Source organism: Calonectris borealis, chromosome 7 (assembly GCF_964195595.1).
Source record: "Calonectris borealis chromosome 7, bCalBor7.hap1.2, whole genome shotgun sequence".
In the NCBI taxonomy this organism is placed as follows: Eukaryota; Metazoa; Chordata; class Aves; order Procellariiformes; family Procellariidae; genus Calonectris; species Calonectris borealis.
Window position 1 is genome coordinate 27,928,333 of NC_134318.1, and position 12,966 is coordinate 27,941,298.

The following is a 12,966-nucleotide window of genomic DNA, read 5'->3' on the forward strand; positions in this document are numbered from 1 at the left end:
CTTCAGACCCCGCGCAATGGAGGCTGGCTCCGTGGTCCGAGCAGTCTTTGATTTCTGTCCCAGCGTCTCTGAAGAGCTGCCCCTCTTCGTGGGAGATGTCATCGAGGTGCTGGCCGTGGTGGACGAGTTCTGGCTCCTTGGCAAGAAGGAAGGTGTCACAGGTAAGAGCTGGAAATGCCTGCACCTGGATCCATAGATGTGCCAGCTAAACATCCACTCTGTGAGCACACCTTCCCTTGGCCAGTGCTGTGCAGAACCAGATTTGATTTACTAAATCTTTCATGGGACTTTGCTTGGAACTGAGGGTGCAGGTTGCCTGCCGCTGGTCTCCTGCCAGCTTTGCGTCAACTATTCAGACAGCTCATTTGTTGTTTTTTGAGAGAGATTAGTGGAGGGGCAGTTCTCGAGGAGATGAGAGCTTCACAATACTAGTTGCTCCATCCTCTGTGGTGAGACAGCCCATTTCCTGGCTAGTTTATGCACTGACCCACTGTGGCAGTGGAAGGGGAGAGAGGAAACAGATGCACTGAGAGTGGAAATGCATCCACATCCAAGTGACCTCGTCAGGTCAAGTCACTGGGAGACACAGCGTCCGAGTCCGTGTGTCCCTCTGAGCCCTCTGACTCAGCCCCACATCCTCCTTTCCACTTTAAAGCATTTTCCTGCACAAGCTGCCATCAATATCTGGGTGCCTGAAGTAGTGTGCAAGTCTGTTAAACTTTTGGAGGGGTGTGAGAAAGTTCTGAAGCAGCAAAATGCTCTTAGTGAAACACTTAGAGTCTTGTAGACCCTATTTAAGCAGCTCTTTCTCATCTTAATACCGATGTTGAGAGGATGCGTGAGTTCTCAGGGAGATGAAAACCAGGCCACTTCAAAGCATAAGCCTGACTCTGTCTTCAGCATGAGGGTGGGACTGGAGTTTCATCCCTGGCCGTGGAGATGGGGCTGCCATTGCAGCAGCAGCCTGGGCTCTGCTAACAGCCGCGAGCTGTCTCCTGGCTAAAACAAAGATGGACAGGAGCAAAGGTGGAGAGGAGGACTTCTCTTCTGTGCTCCATGTAGCTGATAAATGACATTGAATGAACATGTGCCAGATGCTGCTGCTGCTGCTGGAGTCACTGGGCACAAATTACTTCTGCAGAAATCACCAGTATCTACTTCACCACAGTTTTGTCTCCCAGCATAACTGATGCGCTTGTTCTCAAGAAGATGAAGCTATTAAGGAATAATAAACAGATGTGTATTGTAGCTCAAAGATAAAGAAACACACTGAAGTCAAACCGAATGGTTTTTAATGGCCTTTAACTCAAAACCAACTTGCATTCCTGCTTTCCCTTGGAACAGCTGTGGTAGTTTTCTGCCCAGTTTTCTAAGCTAAAGTTGTAGGGAATTGAAAAAGTGCTTTTGAATAGAAGCTGTGGAAGTGCTGCATCCTACCAATAATAATACTCAGTACTCTGTGGGGAATAATTAATGTAGCTGCATGACTTCCTTTCTAACAGCATTAGGTTATTTCCATGTACAGAGCAGGAAACTAAGACATGAAAAAAGAGGTAGAGTTGGTTAAAACTGTGAAGGAAGCCACTGAGGCTAACGACCTGTGGGCTGCTGGTTGCACCTCAGGTTAATGACAGCAGATGCGAAACTGCCTAAAGCCAGTGCAAAGTTCTGGGTGTCTAGATTATGGTGTCTCCAGGTTTTATTGGAGAACATGGATGCCATATTGGGTCGTCAGGAGTGAATGCTGGAAGTGCTACTAGCCCATACTCCATCGTATCCCCTTGCCACAAATTATAAAAGATAGGAATGGCATTTTTAGTGGCCTTTGCGGTGGGCTCTGCCACATCCTGTGCTCCCGGGACTGAAAGTAGTAGCTGAGTGGAACCTTGTGATGGCCAACAAGTGTGCGCTGCCCCATCTGGCTGTGGCCTGTTCAGAATAGCTGGGCATCCAGCAATGGGTGACATGGTGAAATAGATGCACAGAGGTGGTAAAGTGGGGAAGGTCCCTGGAGCCTCAGCAGCACTGAAGCTGTGACAGAGCCTGTGACTCACCCACGTGGCCATCCCGAGTGTGGTGGCCTGACTTCTGTGCTGAGGCCACGCAGGGGCCAAGCCTTGCAGAGTGAGGAGCACTAGGTGGATGTGCCTAGTCACAAGACACTGGTCTCATGGTCCAGCACTACTGGATCTCTCAGTCCTCATCATGGCTCTGAGTTGGGAAGCAAGCAATGAAAGCAGAGAAAACCTAGTATGTCCGTTCCCAGAAACGCCATGCTGATGGCACAGTCCCAGTAACAAACACAGCCTGTTGGTTGCCTGGAGTGAGCCAAGGACACAAAGCTTTTTGTTCTCTCTTAGCTCTTAAGCATTTAAAACCTCAGGAATTCCTGACTCCCAAACTTGTTCCTCTTCCACCATGCTATTGAAGCACCCTGGGTAGCTGGTTATTTTCCTTTAGCAAAAGATGAATAGATCCCAAAATCTGGAAGGAGAATGGAGGGAGTAGTGGTGGGCTACAGGAAAGGCTCATTGCTGACAACTGCTTCTCGTTTTAGGGCAGTTTCCTAGCAGCTTTGTGGAACCTGTGGATATCCCCCCTTTGAAGCAGGGAGAAAAACTGTTTGTTTGCACCAGTGACTTCACATCTCAAGAGCCAGGGAGCTTGTCATTGCAGAGAGGTAATTCGCATTCCCTTCCTTTGCTTTGCATCTCATAGCTCTCACCTGTCCTTCCAGAAGCATGAACCTAGTCACAGCATCCTGCCTAGAGTGGCAGGAGAGACAGGGAATTTCCTAATACTTCATGACATGGATCATGTCAAATCCACCATGGTCCTTTGGGCTTCTGCCACTCTGATACCAGTTTCTCATGATGTATCATTACTCTTGAAACTCCGAATATTGGAGTCGTGTGATCATAGTAAACTTACAGCTGCCTTTTAAGTGCCCTCCAATCCCCATATCTTAGACTTGCATTTGGGGGAGAAATCAAAGCTTTGGTGCACTGTCATGGCTTAGCAGCCAAAACTGTGTATCTTAGACACATGTGTGCAAGAGGCTGCAAAATGCTTCATGCCTGACCTCCATTCCGTGCTCTTGTGCATCCCCAACACGCACTGTGCTCCGTGCAGAGTGCCAGACCTTACCCACAGCCAGGAAGGACATGGGGAGGCAGGAAAAAGAGGTGGGAGCAATCATGAGGGCAGTTTTGAACTGTGTGTCTCATTCCCTGCAGGAGACCTGGTGATCCTGGGCGGGTCCCTGGCCTCCAGCTGGCTCCAGGGCCGAAGCAGCTGGGGTTCCAAGGGCTTTTTCCCATCATCATGTGTGCGGGAGCTGTGCCTTTCAGTTCGGAGTCGTCAGCTGTCCCAGAGTGCTCTCCTGGAGGTGCCTGCCTACTCACTGGGCCAAGCCCGGGCCCTGATGGACCTGTCTGCTCAGCTGGAGGAGGAACTGGACTTCAGGGAAGGGGATGTGATCAACATTGTTGGTGTCCCAGAGCCTGGCTGGTTTGAAGGCGAGCTCAGAGGCCGCAGGGGCATCTTCCCAGAGGGTTTTGTGGAACTGCTTACTCCTCTGCGAGCACCAGGAACCTCAGTGGACCCAGAGCCCACAGGGACTTGTGACACCAACGGGACAGTGGAGATGCCCCCCAAGGAGGAGGAGGAACCAGGGAGCACCTATGGTGTTGCCCTCTATCAGTTCCAAGCCCTGGAGTCCAAGGAACTGGATTTTGATGTGGGTGACAGGATTCGGATTATAGGCATTCTGGAGGACGGCTGGCTGGAGGGGGAGCTGAGGGGGAAGCGTGGCATCTTTCCACACAGATTTGTGAGGCTGGAAACCTCTGAGCCTTGCAGGGAAAAGCTGGGTGCTGGGGATCCCCAAGGAGGTGGCAGCTGTGGCATCACCGTCCATCAAGACCCAGAAGGCACCTGCTCTGAAGCTCTTCCTTCACCAGGGAAAGACGGCAGGGAAAAGGAGGATGGCTTGACTGCACACCCTGAGCCTGATACCATTTTGTCTCACACGGCGGGGAGAACAGAGGGTCATCTTGGCACAGATTTGAAACAGCGTCAGGCCTTTCCTGGCACTGGACACCAAGAGCCGCATCCCAAAGGCACAGCAGACTTCCTCTCCTCCCACACAAAGACGGTCAATGGCCTTCTCCCCGCTGCTCAGCTGCCTCTGCAGCGGGGCAGCAGGTCTGGCCAAGCAGGTGAGTCGGAGCCTGGGGAAACTGTTTCAGCCTCCCCAGGAAACTCAGAAACTCACAGCCTGCCTGAGCATGATGGAGACAGTCCCACTGTGCCCCCGCAGGTTCCCCACTCCCCCCCAGATCCTTGCAGGAGCCAGGCAATTTCTTCTCCTAACAGCTGGGCAGCATCCGAGCCCCAGGAGAGCCGGAGCAACACCCAGGACCTGGACAATTGGGTGGACAGTCAGCAGGAGAAGTCCAAACCTTGTTTCTCCAGCTTGGGAGGTGCCCAGGTGGGCATGGACACGTGGGCTGGGAGCTGGGGGGAATGCTGCCCGCTCACAGCGCCGGGGGATGGCTGCACGGACCTCGACTCCAAACTGACAGAGCAGCTGGTGCAGTTTGAGAAGAGTCTGACAACTACCGGCGCTGAGCAGGACAAGATCTCCCGACACTTCTCTATCTTGGACTACAGCTCTGAGAAGGACATTGTCCGTGGGACTCCTGAGTGTGCCCCCCACGCCAGGCAGCCAGAGAGGAGGAAGGCCCTGAGGCCACCCCCTCCTCGGCCCAGCAGCCTTGCGACAACCCCTGTGCACACGCAGGGTGGCCAGGTGCCCAAAGGCAGGTCTCTGTCCTTCTCGGTGAAGCCCTCCCGGCCTGCGCCCCGGCCTCCATCAAGCAACCAGCGGAGGAGTGTGGCCCCTCCGCAGCTTCAGCCCAGTGCCCAGGAGCAGCGGGCAGAGGAGGGACGTGAGGACTTGGTTCGGGCAGGATCAGCTTCCCCCGGCTCCATTCTGCTGACGAGGATTGGAGAGGTGGAGCGAGACCTGGAGGCTTACGGCAAGACCCGTGCTGAGCTAAGCCTGATGCTGGAGGAGCAGCAGGATGAGCTGGTGAGAGCGGAGACCCTGGAAAACCTTGATTTCTGTGACTCCAACATCGAGAGCCTCAGCATGGAGCTGCAGGAGCTGAGAGGTGAGTCTGCAACGGCATGGGATGGGGGTGCTTGGGGGGGGACAGCTGGCCCTTGCTGCGTACAGGCACTGTTGGAGTCAATCTTTTATTTCCTTCTTTAATTTCTGATTTTGGTCATTTCGTAAGCATTGTTGCAGTACAAATCATCATGATTTTGCCTCGGAGAACCACAGTGCCATTCTCTGGACATCCCTCAGCCCTGGCCTTCCCCACCCCCTTTTCCTTCCAACTCTCCCATCTCTTTTTCCAGCCCCACCATACATCCAGAGCCCTCATCCATTCCCAGTGTGTCCTTGCTCTCAAGCAAAAACACAGCTGCTGCAGGTTCCACCTCCTTACCTCACCCCCTCTTAGCTGTGGGGGAGTGAGCAGCAGCTTCAGAGTGGCTTTGCTGGTGGTCCTGCCGTTGAGGTCTGAGCTGATGTCTGTGACATGACTGCCCTCAGCCTGTCAGGGCACTGGGTTTCCTGCGGTTTCTGCTCTGGGGGGAGACTTGTCACTCAAGTCAGAGGGGATGCCCAGACAGTGCTGAACCTGGCCTGGGAGGGGGGAGGCTTAGTGGGCAAAAAGTAAAGCCTGCCCCTGGGCTCGTGCCATCCATGGAGTCCAGAATTTCAGGACAAGAAAATGACGCTGCGCGGTCGGTAACAGCAACAAAGAGCTTTAAATTGCAGCATGTCTGTAGCCAAAAAGATGACTTTTGTCCTTGCAGCCCAGAAAAATTACTCAGGGAGGAGAAATTTGCCCTGTTTATATCAGCACATTTGGGCTCCGAAACCCAAAGATGCCATATAAAGATCAGTGCTGTTAATTACGTTATGCTTGATATTACAGTAGACAAAGTGGAAAGACACACGTACATCTCCCACAGTCCCTACCCCAGCTTCTCCCAGGAGCTCTGACACTGCAGCTCTGTGATCGAAACCCACGATGTGCAGGAAATGTGGGCACTGCACGCGGGAGGTGGAGTGAAATGCCAACTCCTGCCTGGGGATTACTCACTCTGACTTCATTGCCTCCATCCTCCCACTGCTTAATTAGCGCTTGGGGAGCCCAGGCGCTTTGCTGCAGGATCGCGTCTGATGCAGAGTGCATGGGAATGAAGGCTGATATGGGTGCAGCGGGGAAACGGGGTGACAAACAGCCTCCACATCAATGGCGTGCAAGTGTTGGCAGTGGACTCCATAACCCAGATATTCCCTTCAAGCCTGCTCCTATCAGCAGGGGGACCAGCCATTCGCCCTGGAGCAGGGAACCGGGCAGCTGTGGCTGCATGGCATTGCATAGGCACCGCTCGGGGATGCTCTGTCACGCAGGGAGCTGCTCCTCTCCAGCTCTTCCTAGGACCTGTGGGTGAGGGCTGGGAAAAGGATGGGCTCAGCATCAGGTTTGAGACAGGGGTGGCCTGAAAGCCTCAGTGTCCCCCAGTGAGGTGGGGAGCAGAGCCCAGCCTCTGCTAGACTGGGTCGTTTAGCCTCCATGCTGGTGGGAGCCTGAAGGCAGGGGAAGAAGATCTGGTATCCCATCTCTGGTCTGTGGCTTCCCGCGGTCTCACATGCTGTTTCCTTTCCCCGAGGATGTTGGTCTTGGGGCAGGGCCTCCGCATGCTCCAGTGCCTTCCTTTTCCCTGCCTCTGAGCCGCCTGGGGAGAGGCTTTGGCAAAGCCGCGGAGCCGGTTTGGGCAGTGAGAGCCTGCCCAGCCCCGGCCTCCCTCCTCGGGGCTGGTTACTGATTACTTTGGGCAGCAGGTGGAGGAGGCTGGGGCGGGCAGCGATTGGGCCCGTGCCTCTTCGTACCCTCGCTGGCTGGTTTCAGGAAGCGACGCCTGCGTTTCACTTGGGACGGGAGCGCTAGAGCAGAGCAGAGAAGCGGCGTCAGCCCGGGCTTGGGCTCGGGGAGCTCGTAGCAAAGGGAGTCAGCACCTGCACCACACCCCAGCGGGACTATGTGCACTTATCCCAGGACAAAACATGGTGTGGAGGATCCGAGGCAGGAGCCGCAGCTCCTCGGCTGGGAATATGAGGACTGTTGTGCTGTGCGGAGAGAGGACATGGCTGGGGTGGCCGCGCTGTGTGGTGAGGCTCGCTGCAATGACAGACCCAGGGCGAGGAGGCAGTACCCAGGCTGCCGGGGAGCAGACAGCAGCTGGGACGGTTACAGAAGAGGGGAGGGCATCTCCGTGGATCGACAGAGCATGAACGGAGGCTGTGGAGGTTTTTGGAAGGGGGGTATCCAGTATGCGGACTGCAGGAGAGCAGACAGTGCTTGGGACGGCAAAAGTCAGGATAGAAACTATAGGGTGTATGAGAGGGAGGACGTTCAATACAGAGACTGCAGTTCTGAGATAAGAGAAGGGCAATACAGAGAAGACAGAGTACCTGGACAGTATAGGAAGGGAGGAAGGCGGTACAGAGAGGACAGAGTACCTGGGCAGTATAGGGAGGGAGGAAGGCAGTACAGAGAGGACGGAGTACCTGGGCAGTATCAGGAGGGAGGAAGGCAGTATAGAGAGGACGGAGTACCTGGGCAGTATCGGGAGGGAGGAAGGCAGTATAGAGAGGACGGAGTACCTGGGCAGTATCGGGAGGGAGGAAGGCAGTACAGAGAGGACAGAGAACCCGGGGAGTATAGGGAGGGGGGAAGGTGGTATATGGAGGACAGAGATCCTAGGGACTACAGTGAGGGTGAAAGACATTATGGGGAAAGGGAAAGGCAGTGTAGGCAGGAGAGAGGCTCTGGGGAGTATAGGGAGGGGGGAAGGCAGTGTAGAGAGGATGGAGGCAATCAAGTACATAGGGAAGGGGAAAAGGGTTACAGAGAGGATGGAGACTCTGGGGCATATAGAGGGCAGGAAAGGCAGTATATAGGTGTCAGGGACCAAGAAGACCAAGAAGACTTTGAGCAGCACAGGCAGCCCAAAGGCCATGGCATGGACCGCAGCAGTCTGGACAGAGGTTGTGAAGCTCCTGCATTTGTGGTCTGGTCCTCAGGAGATGGTAGTATGAGCCTGGAGTCAGGTACCTGCTACACACAGTCCAAGATGCAGGACATGGACTGCAACGGCTGTGGGGAGCTGGAAGGAGCAGCCCCAGAGCCTGGGATGCCAGCCAGGAGCAGCGGCAGAGCAGAGCACTCGAGGGTACGCACAGGCCGGCCGGACTGGAGCCAGATCTGGGAGCAGGAGGCCAAGGAAGCAAACAGGGTGGGCTCCGTGCTGCAGCGAAACAGCTTCTACAGACGGACGGCTCCCAGTGCCCTGCGGCACTCGGAGTTTGTGCAGACCAGGAAGGAGCAGCGAGGTACGCGGGGAAATGCTGGGCAGTTGGGTGTGCCTTCGCCCTGCCCTGACACCTGGGCAGCACCTGGACTCTGGCGCAGACGGGTGGCTGGCATAGCCAGGCTCTCACGGGAAACCCTGGGGCTTGCTGAAATGGGCATCATCATTGTTATCCCTCTGTACAGTCACCTATGTGTCCTGCCAGGGCTCTTGCCCCCATTTTGCAGAGGCCCAGGTGGGAGGGAAGCCCAGGCAGTACAGACCCACGGCTCACTGCTGCCCTTTCGCTCGCTCCTCCATCTGTGCCCCGAGTGTTTTGGGTACACCCTAAAACTTGTGCCCCTGATTTGTCTGCTCTCTCAGGGCCCCAGGGAGGTTCCTCATGGGGGAAAGGGTGAGGCACTGGGGTTATTCCCACTGCCTGTTTTACTTTTATAACCCATCGAGAACGAATTCTGCGTGTAGGAACCAATTCCTGACCCTGCGGAGGGCGAGTATGGCAGCTGTTCGCAGGCAGCGCCAAGCAGGAAATAGGGGAAGTAGCTGTTGTAGCACTCGGGCAGACGCAGAGGGCAAGTACCTGTAGTTGCGTGATTACACATGGGCAGGACACTGAGGCACCTGCGCGTTGGGGGGCTGTTGCAGATGGGAATGGTACCTCCTGCATCGCCAGCCCCTCGGTACTGCAGTAGTCCCTTGCCTGCGCTACAGCAGCTGCATGCTGTGTCCTGGGTGCCTGAGCCATCCCTCCGTCTCCAGTCCCATCAACCAGCACCCTGGAGCTGGAGAGTTACCAAAGCTGGAGGGCTGAGGCTGTCTTGGCATGGGCAGAATCATTCCATTGACACCATGGCTGGGACAGAGTCAGCTGCAGACAGCTTTGTGGGGCTTGGCTCGTTGTTGCAAGGACATCAGTGTGCGTTGGGGAAGGGGCAGCAAGGAGGTAGGGTCTGGGCAGAGTGAAAGAGCACTTCTTGGTGGACTGCCTCCCCGTTGGGCAGCCGTGTGCCTGAAAACCTGTTTGCTTCTGCGCCCTTTCCGCCAGCGTCTGTCTCAGGCACGTGCGTGAACTCTCCATGAAGGGGGGTTGAAACGCAGAGGAAAACGGCACCGCAGTGCAGCGGCCGGAGGTGGCGGGGCTGGAGGCTGCGGCTGCCTGTCGGCTTAAACAGCGTGAAATCTGTCCTCTGGAGGTATTTGATTAAGCAGGCTCTGCCAGCTGCATTTCTGCGCTTGGGGCCGCTCTGGTAGGGTGGGACTTTGCTCAGCTGCGTCCCCAGGGCGAGGGAAGGGAGAGGTATTGCAGTGCCAGGACGTCCAAAGGGCAGCGGGGAAGCTAGGAGGAGCCAGGAGCAGAGCGGGGAGGGAAACGGCCCACAAAGCCTTGGGAGGCTGGAGCAGTGCTGGCAAGAGGAGGGGGGACAGACTGCGATGCCGGGTAAGAGCCTTCGCTCCTCTGATGTTAGGTGAGACGCTGCGTACACCCATGCTTGCGCTGGGGAGGGGCGTTGGATTTTTTCCCCACTGTGGCAGGCTCAGGGGCGCGGGAGTGGCTGTGGAGGTGCAGGCAGGATGCCCTCCTCATCAGGGCCCGTGTCCCATAGCAGGAAAGGCGGGAGGAAGGCTCCAGGTGTTTTGAAACACTCTCTGTCCGACCTGTGGCCCGTTTCTGGCTGCAATTCGCAGTTCCTCCTCCTGCCCTGCTGGGGCACAGTGCTGCACCAGCAACAGCCCTCCTGGGCGTACATGCTTTGCTGCTGTAGCTGCCTCAATGTAAGACCTCGCCAGCACCTGGGGAGCCTGCCCAAAAGCCCTCCCATCGTGCTTGGCAGCAGGCACCCTCCTGCCCAGCTGGTAGGAAAAGGTCGGCTCTGTTTTTCCCTCTGTGTGCTGCAGGCGCCTTTTCTAATGCTGTCTACTTCACTCCTGGGTTCCTCCTCCTGTCCACAGAGTAACAGAATTTAGGACTTGAAAGCCCTGCTAGAGATGACATGGCCTGATCTTTCCCGTAAGCAGGGTTCTTACACTTCTTGCAGATTTCTCTGTGGTACAGCCCGGTGACAGCTACTTGGTTAGAGCATCTCTTCTGGGATGAGACTCAGATGTGTCTGCCTGCCACATCAACAGAAGGAGAACCTGCCTGTCATATCTTTGCTGCTTAGTCACCATCACTCTTAAAGGTTTTGCATGCTAATGTGTTGCATTTCAGCTCTGAACCCCAACCTTTTTCTACTAAATTAGAGCTTTTTAGTTGATGGATTGGTACTGTAATTAAGTAATTTTTCAGTCTTCAGTTCTTTGTAGTGAATACAGTCTTAAAATACTCATGGCAAAGATTCACAGGAAGACCTTTACTGTTTATTCTTCCTGACGGTCACTAATTTTTCAGTTCAGACTTTTTTAAAATAGTGGACTTCAGAGCTGCGTGAGGCACTCTGTCAGCACTTGCTTGCACAGAGGTGTACCTTGCTGCGCTCCTGTGCCCTTGTCCGAGGACCCCAATCTGCCTCTGCAGCACTCGGGGAACTCCTGCTGCGTTTTGGCCGACCAAGCAGAAGCATTATTCCCCAGAATACAGTCCTGTGTGTGGCTGCATTTCTTGTCCCCATTAATACATTAATGCATTTGTCTGCATTAAACCTGCTTGGTTTGAATAATTCCATCTTATTCAAGACACCTTGGGTCACTCAGTGACCATATGCCTCATCTTTATTTGCGATCCTATTGAACTGATGTTCAGTTCTCTACATGATGGCAGTGATTTTCCATTTACTTTAAAAATATTATGTAGGATCAACTCTAAATACAGCCTTTGGAGAACCTGATTAGGAGTGCCCTTTTTTATGGATATTCTCCACTGGCAATGGGTTTTTGAGGTGCCAGTTAGCAAGGTCTTATTTCTGCTTTTTAGACAGAAAGAAACAGAATATTTATTGTATAATTCTGCCTTTTTGCCAAACTTACTAAAAATTTTACTATCTCTGCTTACTTGTGGGATTGCATCATTGAAAGGGTTTCTTTTGTCCTGGATGGAAATAGAAGTCTATTATAAAGTAGCATTTATTTAAATTTAAATTTATTTAAATTTATTTATTTAAAAAATGAAAACTGAATTCTTAATTCTACCATCTATGGATTTTTCTTTATATCTTTCTTTTATCATTTTTCTGTACTTCGGAGTTCCTGGTGTGTCTATTGTCTATTATCTGGTTTTCTGTATTCATTCATTTATTTATATTTGCTACCTTTATTGAAGCACAGACCCAGGACAGATTTTTCATCAATATCATTCTCTTGATCACATAACCATGTTTTTTGGATTATCTATTTAAAACATCCTTTTAAAGAACTTCCAGCTTTCATTCTTTTTTCCATCAGTGTTTTTGTTCCCACTTTCGTTGATGCTCCACCTCAGCTTTAGAAGGTTAGCTCTTTGTACACCATCATACTACTTCACTTTTTTTCTGCGTCACAGGTTGGGACCATCCTCTGTTCACACTGAATGCGGTGGGGCTGTGTTCGTGTCTGGGCAGCCACAAGCTGTTTAGGGCAATGGTTGTAATCTTATCTGGCATAGAGACGTCCCCACCAAGCAGGCTCTGCATCAGACATCTTTGAGACATCTAGCCATTCCAGTGACCCTGGAGAAGTGTCCCCAGTCTGTTCCTGTTCAGCTCATTTTTATGGTTTGTCTGGATTTATCTCCTGCTGTGTGGCCTCAGAACTCTGCCGAGGTTGAATTCACTTCTGTGGGCTGAAGTCCTTCTTCTTCTGCCGTGGCACCTCTGTGCTGCACCCCCCGCTTCCTCCTAAGGAGCAATGAGACACTGAATATATCCAGTCTGTTGCTTTTGGAGCTGTGGATATATTCTGTTACAGGCTTACTACCAATGTCCAGAGTGAGAGTTTTCACCCTGGCCAGATCCTGCTCCTGGCAGCGAGTTTAGCCTTTCGCTCAGATTAATTATTCCCTGCCCTAGTTTCATCCCCTCTCTTCTCATGGTAGGCAGTGGCTCCTCCCCTCCTGGCGTCCACATACTTCAAGTATTTGCAGCTGGTTTGTTTTGTCCTGAGTCACTGCTTGACTCTGCTGAGCTGTGAGCCTGGGGCTGGGCTCGCCTCGCAGGGTGGTGCAGCTCCAGTCGGAGATTTGTGCTTACCGAGCTGGTGCGAGGGGTTGTCCTCAGCGCCGACGGGCAGCACGTCCCTCTTCAGATTGCGTTAGCAGCCTGGGCGCCCTGCGAGGCTGCGCCGTGACGCGGGGGATGCTAGCAGGTGAGCCCCGATGACGAGGAGGAGTTGGGGGGCGATGCAGCCCCTTGGGTGAGCCCCCCAGCCCATGCGTGATGGGCATGCATCCTGTTGGATCTGGTCTTCATGGGTCAACTCTGCTTCCAGAGTAGGGCAGGGAGAAAACCTCTAATTGCATGCGTGATCCCGCTAGGAGGTTGGGTAATAAGGATTAGAAGTTTTTGTTAACTGGAAGAAAGTCAGTGAAAGTGCTATTTCTGA

At 53.5% G+C, this 12,966-nt stretch overlaps 1 protein-coding gene across 1 annotated transcript in view; it reads left to right on the top strand.

The window, feature by feature from the left end:
- Nucleotides 1–12,966, top strand: part of DNMBP (dynamin binding protein) — a 26,641-nt gene continuing 13,675 nt past the window's right edge. Inside the window, exons 1-3 of the mRNA XM_075154802.1 lie at nucleotides 1–161; nucleotides 2,558–2,680; nucleotides 3,237–5,177. Coding sequence (XP_075010903.1) covers nucleotides 17–161; nucleotides 2,558–2,680; nucleotides 3,237–5,177 — 2,209 coding nt within the window. The 5' untranslated portion in view covers nucleotides 1–16. The remainder of the gene's footprint in view (nucleotides 162–2,557; nucleotides 2,681–3,236; nucleotides 5,178–12,966) is intronic.